Raw genomic sequence first — 16,581 nt, forward strand, 5'->3', positions numbered from 1 at the left:
TGTATTAGTTATTAGACTATAATGCAATAACGTGGGTCTCGGTTGAAGATTGCTTTTTTATTCCTTTTGCCTGCTGAGCATGAAAATGTCTTCAACGTTTCTCAGTAACAATGTAAATACAGCTTGTCTTGATAGAGTTCGCACATTAACCATATATGGTCATTTGGAGGCAATTGGCCACATGAGCCCAGCAACTTTCCCTAAACATTGTCCCAGGCACCAGGTTGCACTGAAATAAGAGCTGAGAGAAGTACATTTCAGGTGGCTTATGTGCAGGAAAAAGCAGATTCTGTCTCTTTCAGGAAGGTTCAATTGATTATTCATTTGAAATACCAATTATTACTCTGACAGTATTTTCTTAACTAGTTTTTATGTAAAAATTTTGTCACTATTTATCTATGTATTCATTTTATTTAAAAAATCCCAGTGTTTAGAATTCCTTGCTCATAGTGATATAAATGATCATGCTTTTTAAATAATAAAGGACAAAACGAGCTTGCATGCTAGTCATCGTCATAATGCATTACTAAAAAGATGTACTCTCAACATGTCTTTTACTTAACCCTCCCAATACCCAAAATACTGCTTAACAGTAGTGGCTTGCTATTTTAGGAGAGTGATCAGGATTGAAATAGTGTTATAATCAGCTAATGGCGCGGAGAGCGGGTGAAGGAGGGAGGTCAAGGAGAGCCCCAAATGTAGACGATGAGAATCAGCTCTCTGCACAAGGGAAGTGGAGGGTGGTGGGTAGGTGAGAGTTGGTGTGAAGGGGTGTGGGTGAAGGGTGCCATTGTAGACAAAGGAAGAAACAGGGATATAGGTCCAGAAATGGTGGGAGTGGGGTGGTGGCAGAACCTCAGGGGGCTCCCTGCAATTATTTCTGCAGCCTAAAGCAAGAGGTATAATGGCATTAGAGGGCAAAGCCGGGCAGCTGCAAGCAGGAAGGAGATGGTGGGGGAAGAAACTGCGGGAGACTTGAGAAAATACTGGGTAACATTGACAGGAAAAATAGTTGTTTGGATGTGGGCCAGTGACAGAGTAAGAGTAGGATAATCCAAGCCTCCTGGAGCCAGGAGAAGGTTTGTTAGGTTGGGACATTGAGTTCAGTTTCAGACTCGTCATTGATGAGAGCTGAGGGTGTAGCTGGGATACTATTTGGAAGAGAAGCGCACAGCAACTTAGGTGTGAAGATATTCATATGTATTGCATGCTGCAGCACTCAAATATGCTACTTAACATATTTATTATGGTTTCTTTTTGAAGTCTTCCATTTAATAGCAAAAAATCCTGGATTTATTAGAGGGAATCTGTAACTCAGTCCATGAACATGGGGCCTTATAGCATTTGAAATTAAATTTAGAAATATATCACATTTTCCACAAATGCTAGGCATAATGAACAAACAAAATCCAGCAAACAACAAGCCTATTCTGAGCCGTCGTTGTTCTTCATTCTACCCCCTACACTGGTCTTCACACTTGTCAATCAGTGTGGCCATGCAGGGAGCTCACATATTATACTGCATCCTACCTCCGCCTTCTTGCTGTCAGTGTTTCAACACAGTGAAGCTGCAAAGAGGAGGAACTTCTTTTTTTTTTTTTTTTTTTTTTTTTTTAGATGGAGCCTCACTATGTCACCCAGGTTGGAGTGCAGTGGCATGACCTTGGCTCACTGCAACCTCCACCTCCTGGGTTCAAATGATTCTCCTGCCTCAGCCTCCTGAGTAGCTGGGATTACAGGCCCCTGCCACCATGCTTGGCTAACTTTTTGTATTTTTTTTAGTAGAAATGGGGTTTCACTATGTTGGCCAGGTTGGTCTTGAACTCCTGATCTTGTGATCCACCCGCCTCAGCCCCCCAAAGTGCTGAGCTTACAGATGTGAGCTGCTGCGCCTCAACGAGGATGAAGTTTTAAATTATCCCTTTATACATCCTGGGAGACTTCACTGATATTGCTCAAGATGTGTTACTGGGAACACACAACACGTTTTGCCCAAGATGTGTTGCTGGGAACTCAGTACTAGATGCCATTTTTCTTGATTAAAAACCAACCTCAGTGATATTTTCTCCAGATAATCTCTTTTCCTGGACACATTTATTTTATCATTATTTCTTTATATCTCATCTTCTATGTACTCCTGTTACCCTTTGCTCTGTTGGTCAAGTGGAATTGGTAGCAATAGGTGTTCAATCTTTCATGACAACTTTGCCACTTTGAAATTTGAAAACACTGTGAGGTTTTTAAAGATATAGTGGAGGGTACTGTTTAATAGAGTATTAATAGCAAACATATAAAGACAACCCCTTCAGGACCTGGAAATATTTTTGTCAAATGAAGTTTTGCTTAAAGTAATATATTGCCATTATTCATCAATTGAACTCAGTTTTTAAAAGAATGAAGTTGTCTGCGTCTTTCTTGATTTATTCATTCATTCATATAGCGCATACTTATTAAGCACTTATTATGTGTTTTGCCAATTTCAGGTAATAGGAACATAATGAACAAAAGAAACAAAATATTTTGCCTTGACAGAACTTACCTTTTAGTGAGGGAACACAGGCCATATTAATACAAAAGTAAGATTTGTGGGTATTTACTAATTGTTATGACACACCACTAATACATTTTTTTCTTGTTTTATACCAAAGGAAATAGTACTATTAAATAATTAGACAAAATTCAACAATCTTCTTGGTGCAGTTCAATTTTATTATATTTATATATTTTTTAATTGAATGCAAACAATTTTTTCCTTTCAGTCTAAAAATGTTGATTAAAATCCATCCCTTTACCCAGCAGTGGTACAAACATGTTTGAAAGAGTCTTAGAAAAATTCATCCATTTTTTATTTTCCTACTTCAAAAATAAATCAGCTGAAGCTTGGAGATCTTATGTGACTTCTCCAAGGATGTATAGTTGATATCAGAGATGGAAGAAAATCCAGTACATTAAGGAAGCAATTCTGAGAATATTTATAATTACTTCATGATAGAGTGGAATAAGACTAGAAGTGAACTTGATTTATTTTCAGATTTAAAAAAAATCATGAATCAAAACATGCGAAGTGGCTTAAAATCAAACGTTGGTTGAATTGAGTGGGAAAGGTGAAATGGGACAAAAACATGCATGAACTATATCTCAGCATTGTTCCATAGACGCCATGTCTTGTCCCTTGATATGCATTTTTTTTTTTAATTTTAGAGCATAATTAAGTTACTCCTTAATGACTATTTTGAGGGACACCTACAAGGGTATAAAAATAAAAGCCAAGGTATCTGAACTACCCATTTCCGTAAGCTTGCTAAATAAGCCCCTCTTCCTGCACCTCTCTAGGCAACTGATCCTGAGCACACGTCTCCACGGCGGCATGAGTCATTGCTTTTTAGATCACACTCTCCGTGCAAGAGCCGAGAAATCGATATCTCTCACAAGGTTGCAGACGTGCTGGAAACTGATTAGTCATTAACCTATTGTCACTCTTCTCAGCGCCCATGGAAGGAGCTGCAGCATGTCCATGGATTTTGAAAGAGTATCAGGAGTAAACTTCTCCACGGCAGTGGGCATTTGTGAAAGGTCTATTCTGGAATACCAGTACCATCTTCTCACATGTTAAGGGGCAAAAATCTCAGTGAGTCACCCCAAATCAGGTTTTACAGATGATTTTTTGAAATATTGATTCTGGTATCGTCTCTGAAAATTTAATTGATCAAATAAGCCCATAAAGTAGGGTCTTTTCAAGGCATGTAAGGACCATTTGGCACCGGATGGACAAGAAAATGAATGAACATATTTAATGTTACAGTCAGCAACTTTTTGTTGATGCTTTGGAAACTGAACTGCAAAGAAGTACTTAAATGAACTGAAAGAGTTAATTTGACTTCTAAGAGCCATAAACTGGCTTAGGTTGGGTGGATTCTGTATTCCCAGACTCTGGTTCAATAAAAATGTAAATGTTATCTGGGTACACAAAGCATATTTCATGGTGATAATGAATCTGTTGACATACTGTTCATACTTTATTATATAAATTTTAGTAATGGATTTGCCAGAGAGAAAAATGAATACACGGGGAAAGACTCTGTGCTCAGCTCTGCAACCTGCCCCGGGTTGGCTGGCACACGTCCGCTTCTGTCCTTGGCGCAGTTTGCTGGGCTGCCTTGATTTAATCAATCAGAACCCTGTGGATGTTGAGAGGAACACGACGGCGTCATTGACTGAGCTAATCTAACTGGATTTGAAATAGGAGCTAGAAGATGGGTTATTTTTAAACCAAAACCCGCTGATGCATAAAACTATCCTGCAGCGTGATTGCTTAGATTTATAATCGATTGGGTGTATCTTAGTGTGTATGTAATCCATGAGCGGTGACCAGACTAGGAGGGGATAGGTGGCTTGAGTTCACAGGCAGAGGAGGCCTTGTGCTTTGGCTGGCCTGCCATAGGCTCTGCCTGCAGGCCCAGCCTGGAGCGCTGTTTAGTGTGACCTGTTACCAGGACAGTCTTTCTAATTTGCAGGGCCATGGGCAGAATGGACATGTAGAACCCTTGGATCAAAAATTTGTAAGAATTTCAGGGTGGTGACAGCAGAACCTTAAACTAGCTGCACAAGTCACAGACCCAGAGAGTCAGCCTCGCTTGCTGGGTTTTGAGGATAGAGGGCTGCCCTCTAGCGTTACAGGAAAGAGGACTTCTGTTTCCTGATGTTTGCTTTTTATTTTTTCTCCCACAGGCCCCGTTAGAGATTCCCCAGCAGGTTTCTTTTTGCCACAAATAAATTGCTACAGAGTAAATCTATGGGAGAACCCCTTGCTCTCCATGCCCTACCCTTGGAGTGGCGGCCCTGCTACCCAGAGGCACAGAGATGAACCACAGGACTCCTCGGGGTCCCTTTAGTTTCAAGAGTCCGTATTTCACGCTCCTGGCTTTGTACTAAAGGACATTTTTCATTTTACTTCATATGGCTTGTGAGTTATTATTTTGTTTCTTTTTTTCTTTTTATCCTTTTTTAAAATAGAAACCGTTGTGGAAAACTTTTTAAAATGCATACTTAGCGCACTCTACTCTAAAACATAAATACAGCCACTGTAATGATCGTACTGTTCCACTTTTTTTTTGTATTAAACATAAAGCAACGACAGAAGCCCCCATAAAAATAAGCATCAAAACAAAACCAAGATCCAACAAAGCCTCAGAGAAGCCCTGACATATTCTTGATTTTTATATTATTTTCCTTCCAAGTCGTGTGTCTATGATGATGAAATTCAAATTGTAGTGTTCAGGAGGAAAGGAGGAGTAGGAATGTTGATTTTTGTTCCTGTTTCACTTCTTGTAGCCCTACTTTTCAAAGTAAATTGGAAACTATTACAAGGGTCCCAGGATCCCTGTCTTTCCCACCCCCTCATCCTGCCCCCTTCATCCAGCACATGGTAGGTACAAAATGTTAGTTGAATGACTGATGAAAGGATGAGTGAATTAAAAAAACTCAAAGGGGTCAAGGGCAAAATAATTTCCATGTCATTACGTTGTAACAAAGTTTCTTAAACGTCTTAAGACTCCCTTTACTATACAGAGAACATATATATGGTATAGATAATGGATATTTAAAAGATTCCACTTCCCCACTAGGAAGAAGGAAGCAGTAATTAAGCATTTCCTTTTCCTCACAAGTTTTTTGGCTCTTTTAGCATAAACCTAAATGACAGATTATTTATTTTTTTCTTCCCTCTTGAGTGGGCGAAGGCAAACATCAATACAAGGGGTAAAGAAGAAGCAAGGATTGGAGAGAAGATAAATAATTAGTCTGTTGCTAACACAGGAAAGGACTGGAAATGTGCAACTCTGCCCACCCCAGAACGACCAAGCACACAGCAGGAGGAAGACAGAACCAACACAATGGAAACCGTGTCCAGCTGCCCACTCAACCATGTTTCCTTGGAAGAGATTGGGTTCTGGATATTTATACCGGGGATTCATCAGTGTTGTCTGTCATTGAAGCTTGCTCTCAGAACCTTTAGAAACCTAAAATCTGGGAGTATAGTAATCACATCCTCAGGTTCACATCAAAGCACTGAGCCAAAGCACCCAGCCCAGTGAGGATTGATGGGAGGGTCTGAGGTTGAAATTACCTGGGTTACAGTCGCAGGGGGGTGTTGGAGTAGGGGTTGAGGCGGCAGTCCACGAACCCAGCAGGGAAGAGATTTTCTTTCTGCTCTTAGGGCAGGATGACCCACGGTGGGAGGTGAGCCTTGGGACCTACAGGATGCTTCAGGGGGACCCCCTCCTACCCATTGCCTCCTCCTCCACTCCTTGCCTCCAGGTCCTCAGAAGGAGGGAAGTCCAGGGACCATGGAGCCTGGTGGGGCCGGACCTGATGTCCTGCACGCTGCCCTGAGCCCAGTCTCCCCGGCCACCACAGCGTGAGCTGTGCAGCTCCTGAGCCCTCACCCTTAGGCCCTGTGGGCACTGACTGCTGCTAAAATGAAAACCTCTGGAAGGATCCCGCCTGGGTCTCCGTGCCCGGCCTGGCCCTGTGCTCAGGGTAACACAGCTACCTAACTTACATGCCCTCTGCAGCGAGGAGGACACGACAGCCAGGGAGGCGGGGCATGGGGCCATTCGAGAAGGTTCTAAGGTCTTAGGTGGTGACAAAGGCTGAGTCCTGAGAACTGGTCATCTCCTGGAAGAGATGAAAAGTATATGGAACAGCCCTCTGGGGCTGCCCTCTGGGCTGCTCGCTGGTGGCAGGAGAAGGGAGGGTCCCTGTGCCTTGGATTCTTTAGGGTAAGGCTTTGGGGGAGGAGGTGGGATTTGGGGGCTCTTTGGGCCGGACTACACTCAAACAGCAGGAAACCTCCAGAAGGGTGGGTTCCTTTGGTGATCAGCGATGAAGTCCCTTCAGCCCCCAGGGCGAGGGCCAGCGACCTCCACTCCCACGTGTGTCGGGAGGGGACACTGTCCCTGATGACATCTGCTCCCAAGGCTCCTGTCGGGTCTCTAGCGCCTCCTGCGTCCAGTCCCCCAAACTCCCAGGGCCCAGCCGCTCTCCCCAGCGCCCCTTTGCCGCCATTCCCGCTCGGCAGAGGGGCTCGGCGAGGACCACGACCAGCCACGGGGCACTTCTGTAAACCTGTGAAACCACAGGCTTACATGGCACCTACAAAGTGTGACTGAAGCTGAGCGTGCAGGGCGCAAGGGCGGCTGTCCCCCGAGGCCGTGGCGGGGGCTCCCCTTGCAGTCACTGCCGCTTCACTTCCACATCGTGCAGGTCTCCAGTTAGCGTCCTCTGGCGTTTCCGCGCCCTGCCGCCCTTGCAGGGAGCCCCGGCCCTCTCAAAAGGGTGGAGAAGTTGGGGGAGCCCTCAACCCCGCTGCGCTGAGGGGAAGAAGGGCTGGACGGTAAACCCGTGCCCAACGCGGGGAGGCGGGAAAGGTGGGAAATCCCCTCCAGGGCCCCAAGAGAGTGAAAAGGAGGGAGTCTCCCGCTGTCCTCTGACCCACGTACTAAAGGAGGGACCCCCGGGTCCTCTGACCCCGGCTGTGCTCTGTGACTGTGGGGGAGGGTGGGAGCAGGCCCCGCAGCCCGCTAAGGGGTGGGGAACAGGAGGGCGGCAGCCTCCCTGCCCGCTGCCCTTGAGGTACTGGAGAGGAGCTTAGGAGCCCCGCAGTGCTCCCAGCCAGGTGGGGCGGAGGAGTCGGGGGGTGGGACTCCCTCCCTCCACCCCCTAGGCTGTGTTCTCACTTCTTAGTGGGGAGGGCTGTCCCTCCCACCCCACCCACGCTGCACTCCGGATAGGGTAGAGGAGGTGGACGACCCGGTGGCTGAGTGTGGGAGGACGCCGGGCGAGGACGACCCCTGGCCGGGGCGCAGCGGGAGCTCCCCAAGTCAGCCACTCCCCCCACCGTCCAGCCCCCGCAGTCCCCAGCCTGCAGTCCGGCCGTCGGGTGGGGGCCTACACCGCCCCTGCACAGAGGCCGGCTGCGCGCGGGGCGGGGAGCCGCGGGCAGAGGGCCCCGTGGAACCCGCCCCCTCCCGCGAGGTGGCGGTGGCGGCGGCGGCGCCGGGAGCTGCCCCCGAGGTCAGCTGCCTGGCCCCTGCCCAGTGCCCCCTGCGCCCAGTTCCTGCCTGAGGCCCCCGCCAGCCCGGGCGCCGGCAGGCCGGGCCGGCTGAGGCGGCGCGGGGCGGGACGCGGGCGGTCGCGGCAAGCGGCGCTGCCTGGGCCGGGCGCACGGCGGGCGCCCCGTGAGCGGCCCCGATGTGGCAGCAGGCGATGCGGCGCCGCCGCTACCTGCGGGACCGCGCCGAGGAGGCGGCGGGCGGCGGAGACGGGCTGCCGCGGTCCCGGGACTGGCTCTACGAGTCCATTTCACTGCATGAGCCAGAAATTCTGCTCATCGTCTTCCTGCTGCTCATCGTCATGGGCGCCTGCCTCGCCCTGCTCGCCGTCTTCTTCGCGCTCGGGCTGGTGAGTGGCCTCCCCGTGAATCCAGCGCCTCGCCTTCCCCGGCCCCGAGAGGACCCGGGCCAGCCGAGCCGCGTCCCGCTCTGGGCTGCCCCGCGGCCCGCGGCAACCCCTCGGCCCGCGGCTCCCTGCTCCTTCTGCCGGCCCGCAGCCCGGTGGTCTCTGGCAAGGGCTGCGGGCGAGAGAAAAGTTTCCTGGGAAGGCTCTTCCCAAAATAAAGTTGCCGAGGTGTTCACCAGGTGGACGGGCAGGGCGTGTGCTTTTTGCATCTTTGCGCACCGCTGGTAAACTCTGCGCTTTCTGCCGGGCGCCGCTGCCCGCAGCGCTGGAATAGGTCTCCCCAGAATCAGCCCTGGGCTTCCTGGGCAAGTGGCTGTCTCCTGCCCGGTTCCGCTGGCACGGCCCCGCAGCTGGCATTTTAGTTTGGATTGGGCGTTATTCAACTATGCAGAAAGCCTGCCTTGGGAAAGTGGTTAATGACAAGGAAAATGAAGAAGAAAAATTAAGTATACATCTTTGCCTTTGCTAAAATCATTTAGCCCTTTAGCCCGATAGACAGAAAGTGATGGGGTGTTGACTTGTGAATCTTTCATCTCAGGGTCTACAGTTAAGAAGCGTTTGGGATGGACGGTTGCTTTCTGTTTCTAGAGAAGTAACGTGGTTAGGGGTTTGGACAGGTTATTAAAGTGGATTTCATCACTAGGAGTATAATGCAGCTCAACAGCCAGTTTTGCCAGTTTATATTTTTCCAGCAGAAATCCTTGGCTCCCTCCCTTGAAAAGTGAGGGGAAGTCTGTAGATGGCGATAACTTCCTGTTACTGATCTCTGAGTGTGTGGTTCAAACTTTTGCACTGCCTGTGACATGCATGTGCAGATTTTGTGCGAGGCATCGATTATCCAGCGAGATATATTTTTTTTTTAGTCAGTGGTTGATCTGTGAATGTCGCCACTGGGTGATTTTTTTTTTGGCTTAGAATATAAATATGTGCCTATATTTATATGTGTCCACCACCAAAGAAGTGGATTTTGCTTATGTTTCACCATGCATAAAATAGCTGTCCTTGGTATTTGGCAATTTGTTTCGGATATCCAGAGCCAGATGGTGTTCAAATGTTATGCATGGGAAGAATTGTTACCATCATGTTTTTAAAAAATAAAAAAATTTCCCCACACCACTCAATGGTAGCTGTCTACTGATTGAGTTCAATGAGGTAAGAATAGAAAATAGAATGTAGGAGGCCATGAAGTCACAGATCACACACTGGCTCTTGTACTATCAAACCTAGAGCAGAGAGTACCTTTTGATCCCTGTAGTCTAGATATGTGTCCGGAGCAGCCCTCACTCTCTCCACATGGAACCGGCCTTCTATGCTCTCTGGAATGGCATTTTTATTTCTCTTTACTACTTTTAGGAACAAAAAGGACTTGGGGAGAGACTTCTGCTCAGTCTCATGGGCAAGCAGGATCTCTAAAGACATCTACTTATTGTTTTTTACTTGCCAGGAAGAAAAGAAACATCAGAGTTGTCCTTTGGAAATCTGTTCTGCTGGGGCATTTCGGCTTGCCATTCTCTTGAACCTGTAATTCAAACCTGCTCTGGCTTGTTCTCTTCTAAATGGAAAGGAGCAGGTGATGACCTATTTCTAGCAGCATTAATATATTTAAAGACAAGTGTGAAGTTCATGCTTCCCCTGTACACACTACTTGGTTTTCTGTGATAGAGAATTCTAATTTCTTAAACTTGGTTGATGGAGATTCTTGAATGGGTCACTCAGATTTAGCATGATTGGGTTTAAAGTACCGTTATTTGAACTGTCTTTGCTCTTTATATTTGTGTTTCTATATTCAATTCCTTTATGTTCCTTTTTGCTTGGTGCAACTGTGGGAGTGGTATTCTTTTCACAACGTTATCCAAACATCTTTACTTTTCTTGATAAATCAATCATTTTCATGCTCCTCTTGCCTTCAGCTAAATCATTTTAAGCACAAAGTGGGCATTTCCCACAGCATGGCTGTCACCTATGGTGAGGTCCAGAGAGAGTGAAATGAATCCTGTTCTTGGCCGCACCTAATTCATGGTCTCATGTCTACTATGTGCACCCTTCAAAGAGATAAGCTATGCAGAAATGTTCCAGAATTAGGGAGGGTAACTCAGTCTGGCAGAAAAGCCACCTTCAGGCAGAGACCAGCTGCAGGACCAAGTCGGAAGGAGCTATGCCTAGGAGCAATGTGCCCTGTGTTCTGAAAGTGGACCTGAGTCAGGACTGGGATGATGTTGGGCCCCCAACAGCCTGTTTCTATTTTGATTTTGGAAGCACCATAACCAACATCTGTGCTTTCTAAAACATGTTCTCCATCTAGATAGTCAACGATGGCTGGGGTAGGGACATTTGAAGATAGAATAGGTAGGCTAAGGTAAAGCTGTGTTCGTGTAATTAGAGGTGAGTTCATTTCTTGGGCTGGCAGAGCTTGGCTTCAGAGAGGTCTACCTTGGGAGGTGGGAATGGCTGCTTTGGGATCCTGCCAAGGTTTCCATGCTGGAGCACTTTACTTGAATAGCTGGGCTGCCATGCAATTCAGGAGCTAAGCAGATCTATTTTTGCTGCCTAAAATCTTGGACAGATTCCTTTTTTTCCCCCTGAATCTGCCTGATTTTGATTTCCATTAGACTTTCATCGGTTCTTGTAGAAGTTTGGCAATTTTCTTAAAGCACATCCCTAGCCTCCTAGAGCAAAAAGGCATTTGGACTACAAAATGCTCTTAGCATAATGCTAGTACGTAGAGATTTTTTTTTGCTGTATGTAATTGCCTTTGTAGAAGTGATTTGGAATACATACTAAAAAGAAAAAAAGCAAGCTTCATTTTGATTTAATATTTCCCTAATTGACATTGTTCACAAAGTGATTTCATTTAATTTCAACCTTTGATCAATTCATGATTCTGCATTGTTGACCCTAAAATTAAAGTAATCCTCAAAGTTTTATATACCGTAAAAATAAATCCTGAATTGAAACTTCACAGTCTTGGTTAATTGGTTATTTTCTACATGAAAACAATTAAGTAGTTTTAATCCCATATTTGTGAAGAATTACCTGAAGACATGAAACTCAGTAAATAGAAAATTCAATGGCATGTCTTGAATGTAAGTATTGTTTAATAATGTGAGTAATAGTTTCTGCTGTTTATCATGGAGAGTATTTATGAAAAATCTGATTTATAATTTTTTCACCATCAGCCTGTTGAGTGCCTACCAAGTGCCAGGAACGGCAATAATTCTGGGCATGGGGAACAAAATAAACTTGACCCTTGGCATCAGAAAACTTAGAACTAATGAAATGAAATTTTAAGTCATAAGTCTTATCATGTAACTTGGTTTTTAATTTTTTTTCTTGTTCTCATTGTTTTTTCTTTTTCTACTTTGTTTTTTGGAACTGGTTTTTATTACTGAATGCATGAAAACCCTTTTTCAGAATTTAATATTCTCGTTTATGATATCCAAAATCAGCCAGCTGTTTTCAAAATTTGCCTGTCAGTGTTAGGAAAGGTTGACATAATTTTTTTGTCATTTTGTCAGAATACCAGCTGGCTCTAGCCAGATTTGTTTTGGCTAAAATTTATGATTAGGAATAGTCAATATTTCAATATAAATGAAAAAATTGTATTCCATAATTTTAAGTAGTCAGATAGAGAAATAAAGTAGATATTTGTGTTTTTTAGTATGATACTAAAATAAGAGTATGTACTTTTATTAACTATAAATAGGTAATATATGTGACCGAGAATATGACCCACCTTGTTTCTTTTATGGTGATACAATGAACTAGATATTTAGACCAATAACCAGAAGTATTTTTTATTATGAATCAATTTTCCAACATCAGATATTTTTTGAAGGGCAGATTTATCAGAGAGGTTCTTTTATCTGTACATCGAGAAAGAATTTTATTCTTCCAAAATAAATTAACATACCCAATTATTTCTAGAGAGCAACCAACTTTGTTATTCCAGACAATCTTTCAGCACCCCCAGTAGGTGGAAGAATCACCTCCTTCCTTGGGGATTGGAGTATGGGAGGGCAGACAGATGTACCCAACATCCGCTCTAAGGAATAGGAAATTCTGTGCATGCTTTCTCTAGTTTCATGATTCTGAGTGTGGAAGGGAATAGAGCATGTTCTTAGGTATTGCAGTAAAGGTAGCTAAAGATTCATCTTTTTATGCATTTCTATACACGCAAGAAATCTCACTCTGCAGGTGCTTGTAATTTGCAACCAGTAATTCTCTAAGTCGTTTTAGTTATAATTTACTTGTGCTATAACAAAGGCCATGGAAAAACTGTAATTTTCTGTAGGAAAGATGGTTGCAATTTAGGGGCCTAGCAAGAAAGGGTTTGGAAGCATCCTTTGGATACTGAAATGTATGGTTAAATATATACATGGCACCTTCCTTTCCTGTTTTAAAAGGACAGTGGAGTGAAATGATTGAGAGCATCTGCTGTGTGGGAATTGTGGCTTTGTCCATTTCCACTTCTGTGACCTTGGGAAAATTGTTTAACCTATGTCTCAGTTTCCTTGTTTGTAAAATGGCATGGTACCTGCCTTGTAAGTTGATGGTCTCAGTTAGTACATGCAAAGTCCTTAGAACAATGCCTGGCATAAAGTAAGCCTCCAGGACTGTTAGCTGTTCCTAGGTCTTCGTAGCTGCATTTTCACTGTTACTGTGAAAGAATACTGTAGTCACATTGCATTAGAGCCAGAAAGGTGCTCATTCTACAGATGATGATACTGAGACCCTGAGAAGTGAACTCATTTCTTCAAGGTCATGCAACTGCTACGTTGTCACAGGGTCACAGGGCTTTTGACTTTCCCTGGGTGACTTTGCTAGAGAACATTGCAGGTCTAGAATTCCCAGCTCTGGTCTTGGAAAATAGCAGGTTTTCTTGTTGAAATTTCTTACTAATATGAACAGCCTCAATCTTCATTCTGTGTAATGGAGTTAACTTTCAATGCTTTTCTCTTCCAGAGTTAAAGGAATTCCGTCGAGATGCTTCCTCGTAATTAATTCACTGACTTGCTGGCATTATTTATTTTCATTATGCTAAATGTCCCCAGTGTCTTCTCCATCAAGTGGAGCCTTGACTGTGGCTCTGCTTTTATTGTCTGAGAAGTCCTGGCATATGCACCATGGGTGTGAGAATCATTCCTATTAAGCCGTGATTCTTACTGATAATTTAAAACCGAATATTCTACTAAAAATGGAACAACACTGTTAGAGCTGTGTTGAAGGTGTTTTGTGTGTGACGTATTTCATCAGAAATTGTTAGTGACAGGAGAGTCCGAGCTGGATGCTGGGCATACTCCACTGGTATACGGGTTCTTCCTATCATTTGGTATTGACCTCGAGACAATTCATTGAACCCGACTCATTTCTTCCTTCATTGAGTATTTAGAGCACCTGGGTTGGGGAGGCGGGCGGGGGGCAAGTACCATGATTGACATCACCCCTGGATGGCACTCCACCCTGAACTGGCTCACCCCTGCATGTTGACATGATCTCTTAAATACTGTTGACTGCTTTAGGACAGGCTATCATCATGATCATTATCATATCTAAGGACCACAAGAGCTGAGGGCATTCACCTCTGACCCTCTCCACTTTCTGGATCTTCCTGAGTGGCTCCCCTAATCTTGAAGTCTCTTCCACATCTCTGTGCCTTATATCCAAACGTTTGGGAGGACAGAAAAGGATTAATAAGTTAGCTCATGGGTTTGGTCCATTTGACAAAATTAAGCCTGTGCTAATTCTTCAGTCCTTTTTTGGTATAAGGATACGATAAAAAAAAAAAAAAAATTACAAGGGAGAGAATGAAAAGAGGGTTGGGAGAAGACTTCGTTTGTACAGCTGTTTTTGGCAATGTTAGACATAGTTCTTTTGGTTCCTTCTTTTTTCTTCTGCTTATACTTCTGTCTCTAGGAGCCAGACACAGGTGAGAGTGGGGTAGACACAGTAAGAAAAACCTCAACCCAAAAAACCATTGTGGGCAGCTTTACCAGCTAGTTTTCTGACTCTGCCCAGAGTTCTAGAACAACTGTGCCAAGACAAAGAGAATGAAAACACAGACCTGACCATGGCTCATAGAGATGTGTAAGGCAGATTGTATCTCAGAGTTGAACCAAGTCACTTCTGAAAAGCTTGGTGCTGGAAATGGGAAAGTTCAATTATAGGGCAATTAAAATATGTTGAGTAAATAATTTATTGCATTTGAAACATATAGACGGAAAGTATAATACTATAGTTTCTTTTTAAAATATTGAAATTCTGAAGATTTCTCAAGATGATCATTATTTTCTGGGAGAGTCCTGTGAACAAATCAGGTCTCTAGGGTCATCACCCCATAGAAAGTTCCTGGTAGAAAAGATGGCAGATCAGCACTATTGTAATGGGAGCCCTGACTGCAAGATCTTGGAATTATGAATTCTACCCATTTATATCAATATCCTTTGCTGTCCCTCAGACATAATGATGCTAGGGTATTGCAGCTAGGACAAGCCAGAGCTAAAAAATACTGGTTTTTATTCCTGTGTGCTTACTCCTAACACTGAATTATATTATGTGTGTATATATATGTGTGTGTGTGTATGTGTGTGTGGGGGGGAGGGTTTAGTGTCCTGTATTATTTTTTTAGGTGTATAGAGAAAACAAGAGTAAATAATTAAAATATCAAGTTACTAATGATATATGGACATTATGAAAGAAATAAAATTTTAGACTAGTCCATTACTAGAATGAATTAAAGTTATTAATACTGAAAATTAAATACGGAGATCAGGTTAACATGAATAAAACAGATAATGAGGAAATCTTAGCACAGTCCAGACATATGGTCAACCTAATGTCTAACTCTTTCCCATCATTGACTTGCAGTGAATTCAAATACATAACCTCCATACTCTTTGGAATTGAATTTTAGGTGCATAAAATAGAATTACTCATTTGATAATTTGATTAATATTTGATTCTCAGGCATAATCCTCATTGATCTCTATGTGGCTTATTTATAGTAAAATAAATTTTCATGAATCCATTTTGAAGTAGAATATCTCTAATAGCAAATTTCTTTCTATATGCTCAACTCATTCCATTCTACTCTCTATCCTCAAATGTAAACTTCATATTGAAATTGAGTTTTATCGTTCTTTTGCTTGTCTTTTTGTTCATTTTATTATATATAGACACATACATATAAATGATATATATGTGTGGTGTGTTATAGAAATTGAGATTCATTTACCTATTTTTTCCTTGAGGAGAATCAATTGCCACCGATCCATTTCAATTACTTTCTTCACATCCGTCATATATCAAAATTCTACATATGGTTGATTGGTTATGGGCTGTTCTGCCACATTGAGTAAGTTTTTGTTTTGTTTTGTTTTTATCCTTTCAACGCTACACACACCCACACACACCCACACACACCCACACACACAATTACTAAAGCTCTGTAATAAGTATTTTTGATTTATTTATGGGGAGATTGAAACTTCTGCTTCAGTATATTTGATAGTAGTAAGATTGTCTAGTATTTCTAATTTTATTTCTGGGGTCAGTTTCAGTAAGATGTTTTTCTAGGAAGTTTTGCATTTCATCCAAATTCTCAAATTTAACTGCATGCTCATTTTGATAATAATATTCTCCTTTTGATGTTTTACATATGCTTTATTTTTGATTTTTATTTATAATATTGTTTTTATATGCCTTCTTGTATAATCTCACCAGAAGTCTTCTTTTTAGCTTTTTCAAGAACCGTCCTTCTTTGTTTATCTTATCCATTACTTTTCTTGTGTGTGTTTTTATCTTTATTATCTCCTGTTACGTCAGTCAGAACATATTAGATTATGTCATGGAAACAACTCCACAGTCTTCCTGGATTAACACAACACAACAAAGGTTAATATTTTGCTCAGGATACACGGTAAAGATGAGTCCGTAGAGAGACTCTGCTGGCAGCCCCGTCACTCAGGGATTCAGGATGAAGGAGGGCACATCCCACAACACACTTCTTTCCTCATTGTTGCACCAGAGAAGAAAAGCTTGCTTCCATGTCTAACTACTGGCGATGAA

The 16,581-nt window shown here is 43.4% G+C and overlaps 1 protein-coding gene across 1 annotated transcript in view; it reads left to right on the plus strand.

Annotated features, from left to right (window-relative positions):
- The first annotated feature begins 8,166 nt into the window (after positions 1-8,166).
- The window catches only part of ADCY2 (adenylate cyclase 2), a 424,606-nt gene continuing 416,191 nt past the window's right edge, over positions 8,167-16,581 (plus strand). The window contains exon 1 of the mRNA XM_009208133.3: positions 8,167-8,460. Within this exon, the coding sequence (XP_009206397.3) occupies positions 8,251-8,460 (210 nt within the window). The 5' untranslated portion in view covers positions 8,167-8,250. The remainder of the gene's footprint in view (positions 8,461-16,581) is intronic.

This window comes from Papio anubis, chromosome 5, assembly GCF_008728515.1.
Source record: "Papio anubis isolate 15944 chromosome 5, Panubis1.0, whole genome shotgun sequence".
In the NCBI taxonomy this organism is placed as follows: Eukaryota; Metazoa; Chordata; class Mammalia; order Primates; family Cercopithecidae; genus Papio; species Papio anubis.